This window comes from Rhinichthys klamathensis, unplaced genomic scaffold, assembly GCF_029890125.1.
Source record: "Rhinichthys klamathensis goyatoka isolate OS25496 unplaced genomic scaffold, OSU_Roscu_1.1 h1tg000192l_1, whole genome shotgun sequence".
Lineage (NCBI taxonomy): Eukaryota > Metazoa > Chordata > Actinopteri > Cypriniformes > Leuciscidae > Rhinichthys > Rhinichthys klamathensis.
The window spans coordinates 2,591,093-2,613,379 of NW_026606718.1; the positions used below are offsets into that span (position 1 = coordinate 2,591,093).

A 22,287-nucleotide genomic window follows, 5' to 3' on the forward strand; every position below is an offset into this window, starting at 1 on the left:
TATAGAAAATACAATATAGGCCTATATATATTTTTTAAACGAAATTAATAATAAATAAAAAAATTACCATCGCTTTGGCGCCCCCCATGGTGCTGCGCCCCTATGCGCCGCATATAGCGCATACCCACTTTTTGCGCCACTGACAGTAGCCTACAGAATGTCACTGTCACATTCGTTTGTTATTACCAGCGAGTGTCCCTGGTATCGTCACATTGATTTGTAGAATGTGATTTGTGAATCTGTTGTTTTTTGTTTGTGGGAGAGAGAAAAAAAGTCTACAAGTCTGCAACTCTTAAAACATTTCTCTCTGTGACTTCAAATACACATATGTGTGGCTATTCTCTGACCACAACTACAAATTCCACTGTCACGGTTCCAAGACACCTGAACGCCCCCCTTTCAAAAATCTTGCTTCCAACGCCCCCCGTTGTTGTTTGAACACCCCCGTTGAGAAACACTTCATCTACTCCGATACACGAGGTGGCAGTAACGAGGTCACGATGTAATGTCATTCAAACACAAGCGGGAGCAGCAGAAATAGCACCGCAAAGCAAAGCAAAAGGTAAATGTTTTCTATCAAAGTAGGTACCTTCCAACAGGGGGCGCTTGATGGCCCAGAAAGCAGAATCGATAAGTGAGCCACATCCAAATCTCAGGGTTTGTTCTGTCTTACGGTGGACAGTTGTACACCTAAATGAATAATCATTAAATTAAATTCAGTCCACAGATTCCTATGTGACAGACAAAACAAAAATACGCCATAATAATCTGTACACGAGTATTTACAAAACTCATTATCAAATATTCACAAAGGACTGTCATTGATCCATCCCAATCAGCGATGTGAAAAGTAACATTTATCACGTGACAACGCCAGCTGGATGACCAACACAAGTAACGTTCTGGACAATAATTAACATTAGTAAAACAACAATTGTTATTTTTAAATGACGTTAAATTGAAAATACACAACGAAGAGTCACAATAATTGTACACCCATCGTATCTGATTAATTAGAGACATCATTCGGACCGCTAACCGGCCTCTGCCAGATTTCATGGTTCAGGCTAATGGCAATTCTACCCGCTCGTTCTATTTCTATGAGAAACCAAGAGGGAAAAGGGACAGTATGAAGTAAACAGATGTTCTGTGTCTGGATATCATTCAAAATATTTCACAATCAACAACCGTCTAAATGTTTTTACGCAGCCTGTCATTTCGCCAATTTACTGCGTTTCGGTCGATGCGGAGGCGTTTTCGATGAATCTCTGCTGCATTACAGTATGTGCAGGAGGCCTACAACTTAACAGGTCTGTGTAGACTGGGAATGCTTAATGCTGTTGAGTTTTATACTGAATTTCACTTATTTTAATAATGACTAGACCTAATTATGTATAACGTACAATAATGACTTGCATTGGGGTCCAAACATCTGAGACCATAACGTTAGTCAAAATGAATAATTGTTTTTCCCCTTTACAAATGTTATTAATTGACACAAGTTTTTGATAGAAAATAAATAAATATTTAAACAAATGTAATAATGTCTTATGAAATAAAAACGGACAATTATTGTTTGTTTATGGAACACACGAGTTTATTATAATTGACATATTTTTGCACGTCATTATTTTATTATTATTATTATTTTTTAAATTCATATGTGCCCTCATAATCTATGAGGTGTGCACCGGTATGAGGGCGGGACAATAATAATCCCTCCCCCCTCCAGCATCGTCACTCACATGAGATCGTAGCAATTTTCAAACGACAATCGAAGGATAAAATTAAGATCAAAACATAAAAGATCTCTACATTTTTATCTCTCTTTTGAGAAGTCGTTTCACTCAGATATACGCAAAAAATGTGCGCAAAAGATATACGCAAAAAATCGCAAAAAATGCGATTGTAATTTCTGTTTCATGCCAATTTGAGTATTTGGTACGCTCCCCTTTTTACGAATGGCCAGTGTCAAAAAATTGACCTACTGATGGGCCATTCTCACATTAAAACAGTAGCCTAAAATGAATAAAAACGCAAGGTTTCTAGGCACGTTTTTATATTTCTTAATTTAAAGTGCCACGTTTTTGGAACACCATACGCGAGATGGCGCAAGACAACACGCTAAAACACAATGATCAATGAAACATTTACATAGAAAAAATAGCAGTTCAGTGCATTCTGTGTGAACTTTCCCTTATACTAAACTATTTCTTATTAATTTGACATCATAATGTTTCCTTGTTTTATATTTCGAAAATTCTAAAGCTTAAAAAGTATTTTTCAGGTTTATATTATATTTTGAGTCCTATATTTTCATTGTGGTCTCAGACCTCACAATATGAAAAAGTACTGACATTAAATGAAAGTCAGCATGAAATGGAAGTTACGATAATGTTTTCTTCCCTTTTGTGATGTATATCCGAGTGAAACGGCTTCTCAACACCCCCCCCCCCAAAAAAAAAAATAGGGTGATACTTACTTTTGTCCACAGGGAATTGATTGGATGATTATGGTTTGCTATTGGTCAATCTCATTTGAGTGACAGGTTTCCTGCCCTCGCGCCAGTAAACACATCATCAAAGAAGAGAAGAGATGTTGTTGCAAGCAGGAGTCTTTAATCTTTTTGATTAAACATTATGAGGGCACATGAATTAAAAAAAAAAAGATGTCAAAGGAATAAATCGTTTATAAAAACATACTACAATATTCCATAAATCACAAGAATTGTCCATTTTGATTTCATGGTGATACTTTTTAAATGCATTTTAAAGGTAGTAATGAGAGTTAGATCATCTGAACGAGTTTTTTAATCTGCCCTCTTTCTGAAGTGGGTTGCATGTTTAGGGGCCTCAAACAGGAAGGACACCATGAACCTGAATGAGAAGAAGCCCAACAAGTGGTGGACAGAACCGGACACGTTTGCCATGCTGGCCCTCATAGAGCAGATGGGTCTGGTCCACGAGCTGGACAAGAAGCGTCAGCGCAACGAATCCCTCTTCCGACGCCTCCGTTTGAGTCTGGCAAAGCGGGGCATCCACTTCACCGTCACCCAGATCCGTAACCGCTGGAAGAGCCTTAAACATAAGTACCGTAAGATCAAACTGGCCAGCTACCGAAGTCCAGCCGCACGCCTCTCTGCCGTCGAGTCTTTCCGCTACTTCCATATGCTGGATCACATGTTGGTGCGCAGACCAAAGACGGGAAGCAGGGAGGACAACCTCACAGATGGTCACGACCTTCTCGGACGGTCACTCGCAGACCTGGATGACCACACAGACAGTACTGCTGCCCATTACATTTTTGCATGACTTGCAGTTTATTTGTCTATGTGCAAAGGAATAGTTCATCCAGAAATGAAAATTCTGTCCTTTAATCACCCTCATGTCATTCCAGACCTTTGTGTTTTGTGGAATAGTAATGTTAGAATGGGATGCTGAATGTTGATCTTCTCCTTTCACTGAATGTGAGGACGTAATTGGATGCTGTCAGGCTCACGACAATGTCACAAAAATGCTCCTTATGATTGGTGCACTCTATTCCAAATCTTCTAAAGTCATGCGATTTTGTGAGGTGCAAGTTGTTATTCACTGATAATCTCCACTTCCACCACAGCGCTCAAATACTATTCACGTTCACATATATTTAGATATGGTGTGTCAAGACTGGTTGCACCAGGTTTGACATAAACAGTGTCAAATTAGCATATTTCCCAGTTTTCTTTCTTTGTAGTCGAAAGAGCCTGTATGTGGAACACAAATAGAGTTTCACAGAAGAAAGAAAGTCACCTGGGTTTTGGTGTATAAATGATGACAGAATATTCATTTTTGGGTAAACTATTATATTTTTTACGTTAGAAATTGTGGCGACCCAGTCATATTTTCTTACTTTACAGGTTTGTTCATAGTTTTTATGCATGGTGGCATGTCACAACATTACAGCCTTAACATGCATCATTTGACGTCATAAAAAAGACAAAGAAAAAAGATATGAGAACTGTTTTATGCTCCCAATTATAAGTTAATAGGCTTAATCATTTATAGTAATTTTGTAATATGGTTAGTTACATTTTATTATTTGTACTTCATGACCTGCCAATTGAGAATTATGATCTTATACAATATATTAAAGGGAGAGTTCTCCCAAAAAAAGAAAATTCTGTTATCATTTATTCATCCTCATTACAAATCCACATGACTTTCTTTCTTATGCGGAACATAAAAGAAGATATTTTGAGAAATATCTTTGGTTGACAATGTTCTTCAGAATATCTTCTTTTGTGTCTGCAGAGGAATGAAAGTCATACAGGTTTGGGACAACATGAGGGGGATGACTTTTGGGTGAACTATTCCTTTAATTTGATCAGGTTCTTGGTATTATTGCCTTGTTTTCAGGCCAGGGCAATAATTAGATCAGCATTTCTCAACCCTGTTTCTGGAATAACGCCAAGGGTACGTTTACATGTCAACGGTGTACTAAAAATATATTTTTTTCCTTTGCGTTTTTCACATACAGACAACAACGTTGTCAAATGGATCCACAAAAACAACTAAAAACACTGTCTTATTCCTACCGGGCCAGTAGATGGCGATGTCCCTTTGTAAAGAAACACTATGCACCTATAGACTGAACACATAATACTCATGCGGATGACGTCACCGTTTTCACAAATTCACGTTTTTGTAGTTTACAACAGTATCGTTTTCAAAAATTTGCACTTTGAACATTTTCATTTACAGGCTCTCAAAAAGCTGTTGTCGTGTAAATGAACGGCCAAAACGCATAAAAACGTTTTCTGAATTTTTTAGGTGAAAATGGTGCCATGTAAACACATTTTCGAACTCTTCCTAATCAAACACACCTGATTCAACTCCGCTCATTAGTAGAGACTCCAAGACCAGAAATAGATGGGTCAGATAAGGGAGACTCAGGCCCTGTCCACACGGACACGGGTATTTTTATAACCGTGACTTTTTTTACACGGTTCGGCCGTTCGTCCACACGAAAACGCACTGAAACCGAACATTTTTGAAAACCCCTGCCAGGGTGAGGATTTTCAGAAACGCCGGTTACAGTGTTGTCGTGTAGACAGTGAAACCGGGGTTTTTGCCTTGTGACGTCAGAGTGTGCGCCGTTATCAGCTGTGTTTGACATCAGATTTGCGCTTCTGATTGGCCAACGTGGCTTTAGGGTTAAGGTTTATATCGCCGCCTGCTGGCGTGGCATGCTCTTGACCGCGCTTGATTGTGTGTTTTTACGTTTTCATGTTGACGGAGACCGAGCATGTGTGGACGGGATTTTTTTTAAAAACGCTGTAGGAAAAACTCCGGTTATAAAAATACCCGTGTCCGTGTGGACATGGCCTCAAACATCCAAAATGTGCACTTTTGGGGAATCATTGAGTTAGACTTCCTGTTTGCACACAGACTTTGATACAGGTTTGATACTCCAACCAAAAATGTAAATTCTGGCATTATTTACTTCCTCACCTTAATGTTGTTCCAAACCTTTATTCATTTTTGGGTGGAGTATCGCTTTAATGTCATCTCTATTGAGTCTCTCTAGAGTTGCTCCTTATAATTGTGTCCATTTTAATTTTGATCACTGTACGAGATGAGGATTGGTCCTGTTTATCTCCTCTTTCAGGTCCTTGGCCTGAAGGCGTAATCCCTGAAGGCATAATCCCGAACTGTGATCCTGAAAGCATGTCTAAACTTGAACCTGATGTTGATGAGAGCCTGAATCCAGATGTCATGGCTGGTTCTGAGCCTCCAAGCTGGGCTGTAGGACCAGATGAAGTTATGACCCTGGGCTTGTCAGGAGAATACCTCTATGCAGTGAAGACCGAACCACCATCCCTGTGCACTCCCAACAGTACAGAAAGTACAAGAGACGCCGCCGACTGCGGCCACGACGATTTCCCAGGTGACATACTGGTTCAATTCTGTGTGGTACAACAAACTAAGGGTGTGTTCACAGGTGTAATTTGGTCCTAACCAAAAAAAACAAAAAAAACATTTAGTCCTGGTTCGCTTAGCATTTACACTGGCATTTTAACACCGCACCTAAAGGCATAGGAATATGTTTACAACCTGATCGGTCGGCTTTTATTACATATATTTCGTGATGGAAACTTACCGAGCATCCAAAACAATGCTGTGTGCTGGGATAAATGCGCTCGATGTATGTGCGTAGCTTAAATATGATGGTATTTTGACCAGCTGAGAATTTGTGAAGAGCTTATCAAATGTGTAAAGGAGTCAAAACAGCGGCAGGAATCCCTCCGTCACACACACAAACGAAGATCTGCGGTTCCGATGTTTGTACCGAACTATGGCTAGAAAAGACAGATATGCTTGACTTGAGCATTCTGTCCTTCTTAGGGCCGCACCTTTTGACATCATGTCTCGTTTTTGGTTCGTTTACGTGTCTTTGGTCCATGTTGCGTTCATGTTTCATTCGAACCGCACCAGAGTCCGTTTGGAAGCAGACCGAGACCCATCTTTTCAGGGGTCTTGGTCTGATTGTTTGGTGCGCACCAGTGTTTGGATGGCAGCGTTCACACTTATTCAAATGAACCGCACTAACAGAGCAATCACATCAGGGTTCGTTTTAATCGAACCAAACATGCCAAGTGTGAACACACCCTTAAAGTCGTCATGAAACGGAAGTTGAGATTGTCCTTTTTTCCTTATTTTGACGTGTATCCGAGTGAAACGGCTTCTGAAATTAGAAAAAATGTAGGGCGGGGCTTGATTTCATCCTTCGGGAATTGATTGGATCGTTGGAGGTTGGGCGTTGCTAACAAAATGGAGGCTGATTTGAATGCCAGTTTACAGTCACTTGTGGAGGATTTCTCTCCACTGGACTCACCACCGTTACCCTGCCATGAAGAATTTTTAATTGAGGAACCCGACGATGAGAACGAGGACGAGCAGCCAAATTTTCCGGAAGGAATCACCCCATATTTATCTGAGTTTCCCGCGAACCAAGATGAGGCGGCTGATAGTCAAGTTCACCCTTGAGAGCATCCCATTTTATACCGTACCAAATTCTTAAAACATTCTTCAGTGAAATGCCTTGCACACAGACGCGAACTCGCCGATATTCCTCCTTCGAAATGCAGGAATTCGAGCCAGTGGGCACGCAGACAAGGTTGTTTAGGGATCGGAAAGAGGACGTGAGGAGCGCAACCAAAAATGCACCTAAACACCATATTTGCTGGCTGTCAGTGACACTGACAGGTTTCTGAGAGGCGGGCCAGAAACGAGACAGACCCCAATAGCCACGCCCTCTAGTAATAGTTTTTGACCGGAAGAGAAGAGAAGTCGTTTCGAGGGGGGAGGGAAGATTAACGTATTTGATCAAAGATTATAAGCGTACATGAATTAAAAAAAAAAATAATGAAGTGCATGACGACTTTAATGACCTCATGAGTCACAGTTTTTCTTGTTTCATCCCAGCAGGAACTTCTGAGGAGACCAGCAGCCTCATCCTCCAGCAGCTCACCATCCTGAACCACCGGCTTGGAGAACAGCTGGCCGAGCAGAGAGCCTTCCACTGCAGCATGCTGGGAATGATGGACCGCCAGATCCAGGTCCTGGAGCAGCTCTCCAATTTCACCAGGAACCACCAACCCAAGCTCGAATCCTCAGAGACGGACTCCTTAGTTAGTCTGAACATGCATGAAGCTCAAACGCAGACTCTTGAGCCATGTCCCATGTTCCTCATGCCCAAAATCGAACCAACAGCTTGTCCTTGGAAGGTCTCTCTCGTGGAAGTCCACAAAAGGTCACCTTCTCAATCGGGCAGTAACACTGAGACTTCTCAAACCCCGGAGGGGTGCAAAGAAAGCACTTCTAGCCCACCTTGTTTAGAGATTTCATCCTCAACCAAGAATGCTGTTGTGCAGAATGGATTGTGTAAGCACGATTGAGTGATGTTCATTTATTGGGACGTTATGTATTCGGTAGGAACAACACCACCATAAGTCTTTTGTCCTGTAGATGTTTCAGGATGTTGCTTGTCTGATGCAATATCTGAAACATCAACATGTGCATTTTCTTTTTCAGTTTCATAGGAAAGTATTATATTCAGTGCTCTGATGTTTTAATCAGTAACACTTCGGAGAAATAGAACAATAGACTTATTGCTATTATTTATTTACTTTGGTTTGTTTGCGAACTAACACTCAATGTGAATCTTAGATGGTAAGTAACTTTTGAAATTGCAGTTCGGACCAAGGTAGCTTTATGTCTGTAATCATCTTGCAGTATCCTAGAAAAAAAAGGCCATTGGTAAGCTTAAAGATGTGCAAAAGTATGAATTTCTTCCAATTATGTTTGGAACACACTTACTGATTTTAACAAAAGAGTGTATGTTATGTCTAATGTCAACTCATATGTGGTTTAGTATGAACTTATAAGTCTGTTAATTTCAATTACTGCTTGCCTCTTATTATAAAGTAATATTTCACTGAAATGTGTCATGATATTTTTCACATGCAAAATAAATCAGGTTTGGATTAGTTGTAATGGCACTGATTTCAGAAATCAGAACTTTCTCACTAGTGTACACATAGGGTACTGAGAAATCAAATTTACGTTCAAGTATGGGTTTTTTGCCAATTATTTTTTTTTTTTTACCAAACGTTAGTGTCCTGCTAAAAACATACTAAAGCGGAAGTAGTAAATTTACACATTTAATTGTACTTAAGTAGAGCAACTTATTTTACGTAGCTTTTGAAATTGACTTAAAAACAAGACAACCTAATGATACATTTATATTTATAAGTATATAATTTATTAGTTATATAATAATTGTTTTTATCATTTACCTATTTATTTAATTTTATAATATATAATTGTAAAGTAACTTTTTAATCAAATTTACACAATTTACTGCCTCTCTCTCTCTCTCTCTCTCTCTCTCTCTCTCTCTCTCTCTCTCTCTCTCTCTCTCTCTCTCTCTCTCTCTCTCTCTCTCTCTCTCTCTCTCTCTCTCTCTCTCTCTCTCTCTATATATATATATATATATACACACACACACACACACACACACACACAGAGAGAGAGAGAGAGAGAGAGAGAGAGAGACACTGTTCAAGAGTACGCTGTTCGTTACGATGTTTTTGAAAGATGTCTCTTATGCTCACCAAGGCTGCATTTGTTTAATGAAAAAATTGAAACAGTAATATTGTGAGATATTATTACAATAAATTGTAATATGGAGGTTAAATGAGTGAGCGCAGATATCGGATCGGGTCGTTGTTCTCCATAACAGCAGGTGGCAGTATTGGTTGTCAGTAGTATCAGCGATACTACACTGAAGAACTGAAGACGGAGTTTGTGCATCTGAGGGGGTTTTCATAAATGTATTTTTATTTGATTACTGAAGATACGTGCAAGGAGTAAGTATTTTAAAACGTGTGTTTATGTTAATGCCATATCATATTTATGGTCAATAGGTGGAGCACGTTAACAGTTCTATCGCGGAAGGTGCAGTAACATTAACTTAGCTGTCTGAGCAGCTGTCTTTATCTCAATCATATAGATTGTGAACATTTTATACATTCTTAGGATTTTTAGCTTTACGTATAAAGCAGACTTTTAGCAGTAAGCTTGCAGTCAATGGTATTGATGACATACATTTAATTAATTCACGTAAACAACACATGCATTGAAGACAGCTTCTGTAAAGGTCAAATGTAACGTTATTTAAAAGAGATTATACTGTTAAAAATTTATATAATAAACATGTTAAATATATATTTAAAGTAGTTTTTCTACTCACTATAGTACTGTCCTGTTACAGTAGATGTATTATTTGTGTATTTGATCTATTTATCTCTTCATTTACTTTAAGCTTATTTTTACTATTTATTTAGTTTTACATTTTTATACAGTTTTTTTTTTTTTTTATCCACAGAGATATGGCTATTATGGCTATTATGGCTACAAATATGGCTATTTCTCCGATTCAAAATCCACACTTGACACATTATCCAGTGAGGTTGTCAAAAACTATTTCTCTGATTTTATACTTCAATGCCAGCTGTTTTTAAAACATCTCTAGTTGTTTGAAAAATATTCTCAGGTGGAAAAAAGAGTGGTAGAGCCACTTCAGTTTGCCTGTGGGCCTGAATGGGTTAAACCCAGAAATGGCTATTTTTTTCAGGAGTGTTTCCAGATGTTTGAGGAACTTTCCATGGATGTTCTCTTTCAGATATGGCAGATGACGCTCTGTTTGAATTCCTCCATATGGAGATTGTTTCTCACGTGTACAAGGAACATGCGACCCGAGAGGACATTGATAGGGTACCATCTTACATTGCAGTCTACAAAATGTCCAGACTGCACATATCATATATTTTTCCTTTGCTTTAATGATGATTTGTTATAGCATTTTGTCTTTTGCATTTGTATCATGCTCTGATTTGCTTTGTTAAGGAGAGAGTGACGTGTGTATCTACACTAGAGGCAATGGGCTTCAGAGTTGGACAAGGACTGATTGAAAGGTATTCTGATGTACAGAGTTATACACGTTGTGGTAGCACTTTATTTTCTGCCCTGTTCCCCATGTACATACTATGTAATTATTATAGTGCAATAACTAGCTACTAACCCTGAACCAACCCCTAAACCTAACCGTAACCCATGTTTACCCAGTACTTTCTTAGGTAAGTACACTGCAAGTACATGTAATTGCACATACTGTCAAATAAAGTGCAACCCACGTTGTTTTTATATGCACTACATTGTATTATTATCATTTTTTTTGCAATCCAGAGTTTACAAATATATAATGATGGCATAATTTTGCATATGTTTTTGAGAAGGTTTACAAAAGACTGCCCCAGTTTCAAAGATGACCTGGATGTAATGAAGTTCCTCTGTAAAGACTTCTGGAGCACCGTCTTCAAAAAACAAATCGACAACTTGAGGACTAACCATCAGGTCTGAAGGTTCAATAATGTATTTAAAGTGCCCCTATTATGATATTACCTTTCATGTAGTGTGTAATATAGCTGTTTGTGAAGATAAAAGGTCTGCAAAGTTGCAAAGAGCATGATAAAGGGAGTCATTGTCTCTACAAAGAAAGAATTGATTCTGAACTGCCTGAAACGAGTCGTCAGTAATTCCAGTCTTACTTCCTGCACAAACCTACATAGTTTTGGAGCAAATTTGTATAATGCCAGCCTATGGTCTTCATTGGCTGCCTGTAAACAATGCTACAGTACTTTAGTTCTCTCCTCCCTCAAATACTGTAGTTCTATCTGAGACCTGGAAGAGTTTGGTTTGTGTTGTCAACATGTGGAGAAGAGACTGTTTTTTTTATGCTGCCAAAGCAAATCTACTATGCATGGTCTTCTAAAGGATGAGGATTCAGGCTCGAATTGATACAGTAAAACCGACTTCATCATTAATGTTCGTATCACTGTGTATCAAGTGTTGAGGAAGAGCTGAAATTCAGTGTGTCACACGTTTCTGACACACGTTGTGAGCGGTGGACCAATCAGAGCAGAGTAGGCTCTCGGAAAGGCAGGGTTTAGAGAGAACTAGATCTTTATCAGATGGTTTCAGACACTGTGAGAAAAGAGGTGATGCTGCAATGTATGTTAAGAGAAAATCAAAGTGTTTTTTGACCTTGAAATGATGTAAACCTATTGTTGGAGACTACAAAGCAAAATTGGTAACCTTTAACATAGCATAATAGGGGCATTTTAATATGTGGCAACACATGTAGCATTATTGTAATTTATTTTCTCTGGCTTTGTTCTAGGGCACATATGTCTTACAGGATAATAAATTTTCACTACTTACTCAGTTTTCCAGTGGAAAGCAATACCTTGAGGAGGCTCCAAAAGTGAGAATGATATTTAGGCCCATTCATACTATATCATATTCTTCTGACATTTATTTTATTTTGTCTATATTTTAAAACCATAAGATGTGAAATCTAAATGGATCTATACATGTCCTCTCTGCAGTACTTGGCCTTTTCCTGTGGGATGATTCGGGGCGCTCTCTCTAACCTGGGCTTGGAGGGTGTAGTGACCGCAGAGGTCTCTTTAATGCCATCATGTAAGTCTATGCTAACCTTATAATCAACCTTATATATCTCACCCTTTTAACTCTTAGTAACTAAATATATGAATGCCCTAACAAACAGATAAAATTGGATATACTATTTGGATGGTTCTTTAATGACAAGTGTATCCACTGATAAAGTGTGATCTGACACTGTTATTGAGACTGCGACTGTCTTCACTGCCTTTGTAAATCATTTTTCTGTTCTTTATAGGTAAATTCCAAGTTGTAATTCAGAAACTCTAGGATGGACTAATGAGCTATGAACACGAATGTTTCTTCATTTAAAACTCTGTCAATGGGAATTAGATGGACACAGGATTTTTCATGTTTACAACATTATTTTTGATATAAAGCAGTTTCAAGTTATATTTCAGTGAGACTATACATATTTTGTTCATTTTAAATACAGTCTTGACGTGTTTGGAAATATTCTGAATACTTCAACACTTCTTATTGCGAACAAAATTACTGGAACAGATAATCATGGAAGCATATTTTCGTAAATGTGACATTTTGTAACTTCTGAATTATTGCACATTATACTGTATATCAGATTCAGGTCACTTAACGTATTTTGGCCATTCTACTTTGGTAAAGTAATAATACATTAAAAAAAACTTAGATGTAAAAATATTAGATGTATACATGCTTTTCTACTGTTTTATTGTAAATGTAAATTATTTCTCCATATTTGGGACAGTTTTCTCAAACAAGCGAACTAAATCTGTTTTAGTAATGACACATCTGATTATTTATTTGAAGAAAAGCGGCTCTTTTTAGTTTAGAAATATGTTTAATGTTTGTATCTTACAAGTGAAGTAAAAAAACAAACATATTTTTGATTTCACCAGAAGAGGGCAACCTTTGTCAGTCAGATGAATGTCATATAGCATAAAAGCTCAAACATATTTCATCATTAAAGTTTCATTTGAATGATCTTGCACAAGCTTCTTGCACTTAAGTTAGTCTGAGAACTCTTTACAGCTGGTTTTTCAGTTAACCCAAGTTTTGTGTTTAAAAGGCGGTACAGTTTTTCTGTTTACCATCCTTGTTTATTTCCTGCACAATTCTGGATGAATTTATAAGCATTCAAATAAATAAATTGCTTTTTGAATGAATGACGGATTTTAATAAATGTCCAAAATGAATGAATGCAATATAACAATAAACATACATCCATTTGTCTGACACCCTATACAATTTGTTAAGTATTTTGTTTTCTAGCACTACCCAAAAGTTTAAACATTTAGTTTTTTGTTTATTTTCAAAAGAGATTGATTCTTCAATCCACCAATGTGGCATTTAAATAATAATAATAATAAAGAAAATTTACTTAGAAAATACAATCGCAGAATCTGTAGAAAAAGTAGAACATATTAGAAAATATTTCAAATGATCTTAGCACAGATTAAATAGATTTTTAAACTGTTTAAATATCCTGAACAATTATTTTGATATATATTTGAGAGAAAAGGTTTCTATGGAAGTAGGAAATCAAATACTAAAGATGAATTCAGCACAGAAACAAAGAATCTAGATGACACGCATGTTGCAGAAGAAAAACACACCAGTCACAAGACTGTTACGTTAATTATTATGTTCCATAACTATCGCATATGTCAATATCTCAGTAACACAAAACTGTTTTATGAATGCCAGACTGTTATTTTGCAGCTTGTTTGTGTTTTTCCCTCTTTTCCTGTCAGACCTAGTGTGTAAGGTCATGCGCTCTCGGATTATATGTCCCAAAAGCTTCTGCTGTTATGAGAAACAAACAAAAAGTGCCGTGCTTAAATGGAAGACCCACATAAAGAACTTTAGGAAGGCTTCCCCAGTGAGAGCCCATTCATGAGCCCTCTTTTGTGGAGCGCTTTTCCTTTGCTGCCGGTGGAAGTAAATAAACGCCCTCAGCCTGAGCGCCAGCTGTCTCTCTTCTCCTGCCATGTCATGAAAGGGTTAGTGGAAGAGAGTCTTCATGTTGCAGGGACAACTTCAAACTCACCTTCTGTCCCACAGCACATTCAAACAAACATCCAGCACATACACATCTTCACTCCACTACTTTACTTAGCATGGACTTGCTCTCTGCAGTAGTGTTGCATTTTAGGTTTTGACGGAGCCACACATGACATGCAGAGAAACAAATATGTATATTGTGGCCACAACTGAACAATTAGTTCCTAAGGCTTACTACGTCAGCACGTTCACTGTTCATTATGTTTTATGTAATTGCGCACACAATATAATAGTTCTCTCGTTTTACCAAATCATGACCATGTTGTAATAATTTGTTCCCTTGTTTTAGTTAAATCAAAACGATGGTACGAATTAATAAATTGTGGGAATAAATTCCTAATTTGTGGCCATGACATATATTTTTTGTCTGCATGTCTAGTGTGGGGCTCCGTATTCTTGATCGTAAGATAAAAAGTAAAACAAAATCTGTCAAATAATGTCTGGGTCATATTTCACCCAGGATTATTATTGAAATTAGTTTGTTGAAGCACTAAAATTATTAACTGGAAATAAATAAAAACAAAATAACTACAACAAAATAAAAAATAAATTAAATCTAAATAGCAATATTAATAAAAGAAAAATATATATTATTGAAATTAGTTTGTTGAAGCACTAAAATTATTAACTGGAAATAAACCAAAACAAAATAAAAAATAAATTAAATCTAAATAGCAATATTAATAAAAATAAAAGATTATTATTGAAATTAGTTTGTTGAAGCACTAAAATTATTAACTGGAAATAAACAAAAACAAAATAAAAAATAAATTAAATCTAAATAGCAATTATTAATAAAAAAAAGACGTAAAAAAAAAATTAACACGACAACTAAAAATATAAAAATAAAAGCTAATTCAAAATATTAATAAAACTAAAATAACAAGATTTCCCCCCAAAATGAAAAGATAAACATAAATATAAGTTAAACTATATAGGAAATTATACTTTGCATAAATGAAGTCTAAGACCATTAAAATGCCTTTCATGGCTTTGCATCATTTTCATTATATTTGCATTTAATTTTATTAAAGTAAATGCACTTGAACTTCTTTATAGAAAAACATAAATACAACACATTTCTCCAAAATGCTTATCACTGTAATGCAGGCCAAAACATTTTATTCTTAATGTGGAAAAACAGTGTGACTTTCAGTACTGTATTACAGTGAAGAGAGTACTTTTTAAATAAAGGGCTTGGCTAAAAAATCTATTTATAAAAAATGCTATATATATATAGTAGTCAACATTTGAAGTGGATCAAAAAAGTGAATCAAAGTTGTCCTAAGACAAGACCGGGTATTGTTCAAAATTCATGTATAGCTGTGATGAAATGTTTTGATCCACTTCAAATGTTGACTATATATATATATATATATATATATATATATTCATTGGCTCATGGAAGGCAGATTAGGATGTTAGGATGAACCCATCTGTCAGATGCATGTGATACTGCTTTGAAATGCCTGCTGAAAAAGCTGTTCTGCATTTCTTTGGCTAACTTGCATTAATATCTCACAGAAGAGCATATAAATGATAAACTAGGCTAGGACAATACAACCCACCCACTCCTCTCTGCCTCCTGTGTGTGTGTGTGTGTGTGTGTGTGTGCTCCTCAAGTGCTGCTGTGGGATTAATGGAACTATGGGAACTCGAGCCACTGAGACGAGCTGCAGCTGGTCTGTGAATGCAGCGAGAGGAACACAAAATCCCACCATAACACTCCATTGCTTTAAGTGTACGACTTACTTAACAAGCCTGCTCATTAAACCTTATTAAATGCACTGTGGTGGAATTGTGAAACATTGTAAGATCAGCGGTATGTGTCAATCAGAAAACAGTGTGATCTTTAAGGTGTTTTTTTTTTCTTCAGTGAGGTGGTATATTATATTTTGTTAAGATTTAGGTGTACATGACCAAATATAAGTTTAGATGTATTCTTTTTTTTTTTTTAGATGTATTTTTTAAATAATGTAAAATGATCGAAACTATGAAATATAACACATATGGAATTATGTACTGACCAAAAATATTAGGCAAATCAGGTCTTTCTTATATTTGAAGTTCTTCAAAGTGAGATGATATTGGAGTTTCCTTGCTGATAATACATATTCAAATTGTGCACTGCACAAACTTAGTTGCAAAGGATGGTTTTTAAACCGTACTGGAATTCACATACTTGTTAGCTGCTAAAAAGAAACACAAAATAAAAACAAATAATACAATATAATATTTAAGAATCTTAAATTAAATAAAGAAAATTCAATTTTAAAAAAAGAAAAAGAAAAAAATATTTATATTGACACATTCAAGTGTGTCCAAACTTTTGATATAGTGTACATGTTACAAATGTACAAAGGATTGTTTTTAAACAGTACTGCAATTCACTTAGCTGCTAAAACAAATGTTATTTATTTTATTTTTTAATTAATCTTGTTCAGTTCCAAAGCATCTCCGTAGCCATATTTTACTAGACAAACTGGACATCTTATTAAGTAAATTAATAATAATAAAAAAAGCCTGTCATATTATTCATTCATAAGTGTCCAAAGTTTAGTGTACATTTCACAGTTGTACAAAGGATAGTTTTGGAGTTTGCATGCTGGACACTTGTTTCCTAAAAATAAAATAAAACGTGTTTATTGTTCAGTTCAAAAGCCGTATTTTACTCGAGCAGCTGAGAATCTTTTTATAATGTCATAAAGTCAGGCCATCAGAGATCTGTTTAACATCTTGATTGACAGGAAAAATGGGTAACAACCTTTACCCCTTTGTCTTCTACATAAATTGCCAAGATGTCCAGCAGGACAAACCCCAGACGTGGACCAGGGGTTGAGGGGTGGGTGGGTGGGAAAAAAAAAATGCTTTTAAAAGTGGCAAACAATAACTTTTAATTTGCCACTCTCATTTCAAAAGAGAACCATGCAGCAGTCTCTTTGTAAAAGAGAGAGAAAGTGGGGCACAATGCCAGGATATCTGTGGAGTTTTTTTCTTTTTACTATGCTGAAAGGATTACGCTTTTAAAAAGAAAGAGAAAAAACTAAAGACCTGTACCTAATCACTTCCCCTGGTAATTCCTCTGCTTGATTAAATGAGGGGGGGGAGTGTAGCGTAGAGGGATATCAAGAGGATTTGAGAGTTGCTCTGGGGCCAGGAAAGCCACGACCTGAAGTCTGCATCGCAGTTCATTATGAACATGGTTTGAGGTGATGAAGATCTAATGTTTACTGCATTGGTACAAGATTTAATGAGTATTCAGTAAAATGGATGCCATAATTACTTTGATGCAGATCAGAACAATGCAGCAGGTTTACAGTCTGCTCGATGATGTACTGTTTTATACCTTGGTGACATTCGGCAGTCATTCGGCAGTCAAAGCGTTGAAAATACATCTTTCCAAACTTGAACAGACTTTGTTCAATGAAAAACGGAAAAAGAATTCCGTCGTGAGTATTGGGGCCTTGAATTCCGTTCAGTCTTTTGTACGTCAAGAGTGCGAGCACGAGCAATAAGTTACTGGCTGCAGTTCACTTAACAGCCACCGGTCTCGCTAATAACAAGGGTTTCTGAATTCTACATATAGCCCCTTTAAATGTTATTGTTTCAAGAACTTTTAAAAGCAACTTTTCCATAACGTTTGCTAAAATGATCAAATGGAATGTTTGCTTTTCACTGTCTATGCCAGTTGTGACAGTCATGCGTCGTGCCACAAGCTTGACAAGGCAGTCTACTGGACGCGACAAAGCTAGCGTTCCAAATCCGTTTGTCCCATCATTTTCTTGTCAGCAATTTGTCACCGCAACATTTGTCGACAGCATCACTGTTTATAATGAGTTCTATTTGACACCCCTTGTGTCTGGTGTAGACCCGGTTAACGTTCACATAACCAATTTTAAAAAAAATATATTTAAAAAACTGTTTGTTTAGATTGTTCTGAGAACAATCAGAAATAACGTTTTCACAACTTAATGGGAATGTGAGTAAAACGTTCTTAGAACATATTTTTGTTAGGCATCTTTCACTACTTTTAAGTTATTTTTATATAGTCAACTTACACTTAATTGCATGCAAAATGAGAAAAGGAGTTAAATGGATTTCATTTTGCTTATAGACTATATACACTACCGTTCAAACGTTTGGGGTCAGTGAGAATTTTATTTTTATTTTTTGGAGGAAAGAAATCAATACTTTTATTTATTAAGGACAGTAAAGACATTTATAATGTTACAAAATATTCTATTTCAAACAAATGCTGTTCTTTTGAACTTCCTATTCATCAAAGAATCCTAAAAAAAAAAAAAAAAAACTGTACAACTGACAGACCAACAACTGTTTCAACATTGATAATAATAAATGTTTATTGAGCATCAAATCCTCATATTATACTGATTTGTGAAGGGCCATTTGACACTGAAAACACTGACACTGGTGATGCTGAAAATTCAGCTTTGATCACAGGAATAAATTACACTTTACTATATATTCACACAGAAAACAGCTGATTTACACTAGAATAATATTTAATACTATAACTGATTTTTGTTGTATTTTTAATCAAATAAGCGCAGCCATGGTTAGCAGAAGAGAATTCTTTTAAAAGTATTTAAAATCGTACCGACCCCAAACTTTTGAACGGTAGTGTAACTGCATCATATTCTCTGACTAATTACAAAGTTTAAAGTCTTTTCAGCGGTGCACAGTGTAGAAAAACGAAGCGCACGACCCTCAGACTATTACTCTTGCTTATCCTTCACTGTTTACCTAATGAAATGCTGTGTCAGTGGAAATCCCTTCATTGGCAGTCACTCAACCTTCTCAGCTGATTCACTCTGTGTCACACTGCTGGGGTCCAGTAGGATCCCTCCTTAAGAAAAAAAAAAAACTTCTTTGTCCATCTTCACCCCACCTCTTCTGCCCCGTCATCCCATTTGGCTTCTCCATGGTGATGGAACATTTGTGCAGTGATGGATGTCTGATAGACGGTCCTTTTGCCTCGCTGGCTCTTCCATGAACAGTCCGCATTGCACTGAACCTTTTGTCCAGGCTCTCGCTACGTTCCTCCGGTTCTAATTGAATCAACAGTGTTGCTGTTACTAAGAGCATAGAGGCAAGGGGGTCTTTTGGAGGGCAAAGGACAGGTCAGGACCTCTGATCTCATCGCAGAACCTGCTGGGCATGGCCAACTAGTGTCAAACCTTGGGCACTGGGATGAATTAGCACTGTGTTTGTAATGAGTCCCAGCTGGAGCACTGGAAAGAAGACTTCTTATTTCGTCTTTTATAGGAAACCCTTCTTACAAGCTGTACACTTGCACATGAAAAATGCAGTTATGAAGAACTTCACTTTAATCAGATGCTTTAAAGTGCAAAAGAAGGTAATTCGTGACAACAACATGCAAGTCCAGTACTGCAAGTGTGTTGATCCTCTAAGAGTGAATTGAATAAGAATTTTATGTACTATTGTTGCCAATTATGAACAGTCAGTTCAGTAATATATGGGAATCATAAAGAAATTTTGATTTCAGTTATGATTCCTTGTCATTTTGGTTCCTTAACAGTTATCTTTTAAAACTTTTAAGGAATAAACAATTAATCGCATCAAACATAAAAGTGTGTATACTGTAGCCTATTTACAAACTTTTATGTTTGATGCGATTAATCGATTTGACAGCACTATGTATATGTATTTATTTTTGCGATTATCTTGTCATTTAGATCCCCCCCCCAAACATATTCTTTAAAAGTTCTGAAAGAATAGCAACTGTTACGAAATAAAAATGCCTAGATATCATAACTGAAACCAACATTTCTTTATGATTCCCATTTCTATTCCTGAACTGACTGTTCATAGGTAACAGTAGTACATACAATTCTAAAAGGAATAAGACTCATTCATTCAGGAATGGTAGTGCTATACATTTTAATTCATTAAAGCAACGACTCCTAAGAGTCATTCCTTCAGGAATAAGACTATTGGCCGTGTTGTATGTTTTTGATTCACTAAAAAGAGCCAACTTATCAGAGGCTTTCGTTCTATAATCAGACTACAGTGGTCACGCATTCATTATATTTTATATAAACATATAATTGGAGATTTAAATTGCTAACATGATCAAATTAATCAAAAATAATTTCACAGTAATGCTTGATTTACCAAAGCCATTTATGAGAAGTAATGGAAAACTCATGGTTGTAGTCAGAGATGCCTGTGGGATATGAGCCTAATTGTCTCCACAAGTATCAACCCTGAAGCTCATATGTCCTATACTTTTACAGGAGGGGCAAAGAAATTTCAGACCTTCGTCCAGAGTGTTGACGCCCTCCCTCAGTCGCCCCTCAGGAGTTGCAAATCAGACCGATATCTTGGTTATTAATCAAGTGCCTTCAAGAAGGAATAAACAACAGGCCTGGAGGACAGGCCTGGATAATGTAGGCCTGGTTTGGATTCAGGGGTCGTTTAAACGACATCATGAAGAGGGGGGTGGAGACGGGACAGTTGTTTTGTTTTTTACGTTGTTCCAGAGCAATTTAATGTTGCAACAAAAATGCTTTTAGAAACAAAAACAGTAAACAATGATTAAGATCACATTGTGACATGATACTAACAGTGCTTGAATTTTGTTTATTTACTTTTTCTTCAAAGCGAGGGGTAAAAGTTTTGCTCTCAGTTAGATTAATGAATGCGAATTATGAGCATACACTTTTCTGCAGTAGAGCCTATACAGTAGTGGCCAAAAGTGGCATCCGGCCTATAGGAAAATGGACATATTCACCCTTTATTCAAATTATTAAAAATTTGTTAAAGATTTTGTAAGGATATTGCCTTTGTGCTGGAGTCAGTTGTGTTATTTGTGATAACGCAATGCTCAATGCGCAACGCAATGAAACGCCAAATTGTGCTGACATATTTTGTGGCCAGGGTGTCACAAAAAAAAAAAAAAATTATGACCATGCAAAAACAAGAGAGAACCAACAAAAATGAATAAATGATTATGTTGTAATCAATGCATGCTTTTTGGGGGGGTTTTTTCATAGTAAAATAAAACCTGTAGCTCTATTTTAACCTTTTTATTTTTGCTAAATAATTTTGTTAAATAAATACCATAACCAAGTTTAGTGATTTGTTCTTCCCTCATATTTAAAATATTTAAAATAAATAAATATTTTCCACCTATTTTGATGGTTTAATCAAACTTGTACAGTCATTAAAAACAAATCCCCAGACCAAACCCACCCAGACATCACTTTTGGTCACTACTGTACATACAATCCAGACTACATTGAATAGGGGTTCACTTGGTGTGAAGACAAACATGGTTTGTGACGAAAAGAACAATAAACCATCAACAATACTTTAAAATACACTGTAATCAAATACAACTAGATTGTAAATCAGACTTCTGCTGTTGCTTATGCCTTTGCATCAAATACCTATTTAGCCTATTGTTGATACAGGTCCTTTTCAAAAAATTAGCATATTGTGATAAAGTTAATTATTTTCCATAATGTAATAATAAAAATTAAACTTTCATATATTTTACATTCATTGCACACCAACTGAAATATTTCAGGTTTTTTATTGTTTTAATACGGATGATTTTGGCATACAGCTCATGAAAACCCAAAATTCCTGTCTCAAAAAATTAGCATATCATGAAAAGGGTCTCTAAACAAGCTATTAACCTAATAATCTGAATCAACTAATTAACTCTAAACACCTGCAAAAGATTCCTGAGGCTTTTAAAAACTCCCAGCCTGTTTCATTACTCAAAACCGCAATCATGGGTAAGACTGCCGACCTGACTGCTGTCCAGAAGGCCATCATTGACACCCTCAAGCAAGAGGGTAAGACAGAAAGAAATTTCTGAACAAATAGGCTGTTCCCAGAGTGCTGTATCAAGGCACCTCAGTGGGAAGTCTGTGGGAAGGAAAAAGTGTGGCAAAAAACGCTGCACAACGAGAAGAGGTGACCGGACCCTGAGGAAGATTGTGGAGAAGGACCGATTCCAGACCTTGGGGGACCTGCGGAAGCAGTGGACTGAGTCTGGAGTAGAAACATCCAGAGCCACCGTGCACAGGCGTGTGCAGGAAATGGGCTACAGGTGCCGCATTCCCCAGGTCAAGCCACTTTTGAACCAGAAACAGCGGCAGAAGCGCCTGACCTGGGCTACAGAGAA

The 22,287-nt window shown here is 36.8% G+C and overlaps 2 protein-coding genes across 4 annotated transcripts; both read left to right on the plus strand.

The window, feature by feature from the left end:
• The first annotated feature begins 1,078 nt into the window (after positions 1–1,078).
• On the plus strand, positions 1,079–8,527 carry si:ch211-116o3.5 (uncharacterized protein LOC325902 homolog). 2 transcript variants are annotated; one of them, XM_056262460.1, is made up of 5 exons: positions 1,079–1,310; positions 2,832–3,282; positions 5,647–5,925; positions 7,464–7,806; positions 7,840–8,527. In XM_056262460.1, exons 2-5 carry the CDS (start codon positions 2,871–2,873, stop codon positions 7,934–7,936), a joined length of 1,131 nt encoding a protein of 376 aa, XP_056118435.1. In that variant the 5' UTR covers positions 1,079–1,310; positions 2,832–2,870; the 3' UTR covers positions 7,937–8,527. The 2 variants fall into 2 exon arrangements, with proteins under 2 accessions (XP_056118435.1, XP_056118434.1); XM_056262459.1 differs by having other exon boundaries at positions 1,080–1,310; positions 7,467–8,527.
• A 750-nt stretch (positions 8,528–9,277) lies between these two features.
• Positions 9,278–20,410, plus strand: trappc6bl (trafficking protein particle complex subunit 6B, like). 2 transcript variants are annotated; one of them, XM_056262463.1, is made up of 7 exons: positions 9,278–9,409; positions 10,225–10,316; positions 10,449–10,516; positions 10,838–10,955; positions 11,782–11,865; positions 11,990–12,083; positions 20,387–20,410. In XM_056262463.1, coding segments are annotated over exons 2-7 (456 nt in total). In that variant the 5' UTR covers positions 9,278–9,409; positions 10,225–10,226; the 3' UTR covers positions 20,389–20,410. The 2 variants fall into 2 exon arrangements, with proteins under 2 accessions (XP_056118438.1, XP_056118437.1); XM_056262462.1 differs by lacking the exon at positions 20,387–20,410 and adding an exon at positions 12,304–12,466.
• The last annotated feature ends 1,877 nt before the right edge of the window (positions 20,411–22,287 follow it).

Coding starts and splice junctions, on each gene's coding strand:
- si:ch211-116o3.5 (XM_056262459.1), top strand. CDS start 2,871: ATGAACCTGAATGAGAAGAAGCCCAACAAGTGGTGGACAGAACCGGAC. Junction 3,283..5,646: donor CCTGGATGACCACACAGACA/GTACTGCTGCCC, acceptor CTCCTCTTTCAG/GTCCTTGGCCTGAAGGCGTA. Junction 5,926..7,466: donor CGGCCACGACGATTTCCCAG/GTGACATACTGG, acceptor TCATCCCAGCAG/GAACTTCTGAGGAGACCAGC.
- trappc6bl (XM_056262462.1), top strand. CDS start 10,227: ATGGCAGATGACGCTCTGTTTGAATTCCTCCATATGGAGATTGTTTCT. Junction 10,517..10,837: donor GGACAAGGACTGATTGAAAG/GTATTCTGATGT, acceptor GTTTTTGAGAAG/GTTTACAAAAGACTGCCCCA. Junction 10,956..11,781: donor ACTTGAGGACTAACCATCAG/GTCTGAAGGTTC, acceptor GCTTTGTTCTAG/GGCACATATGTCTTACAGGA.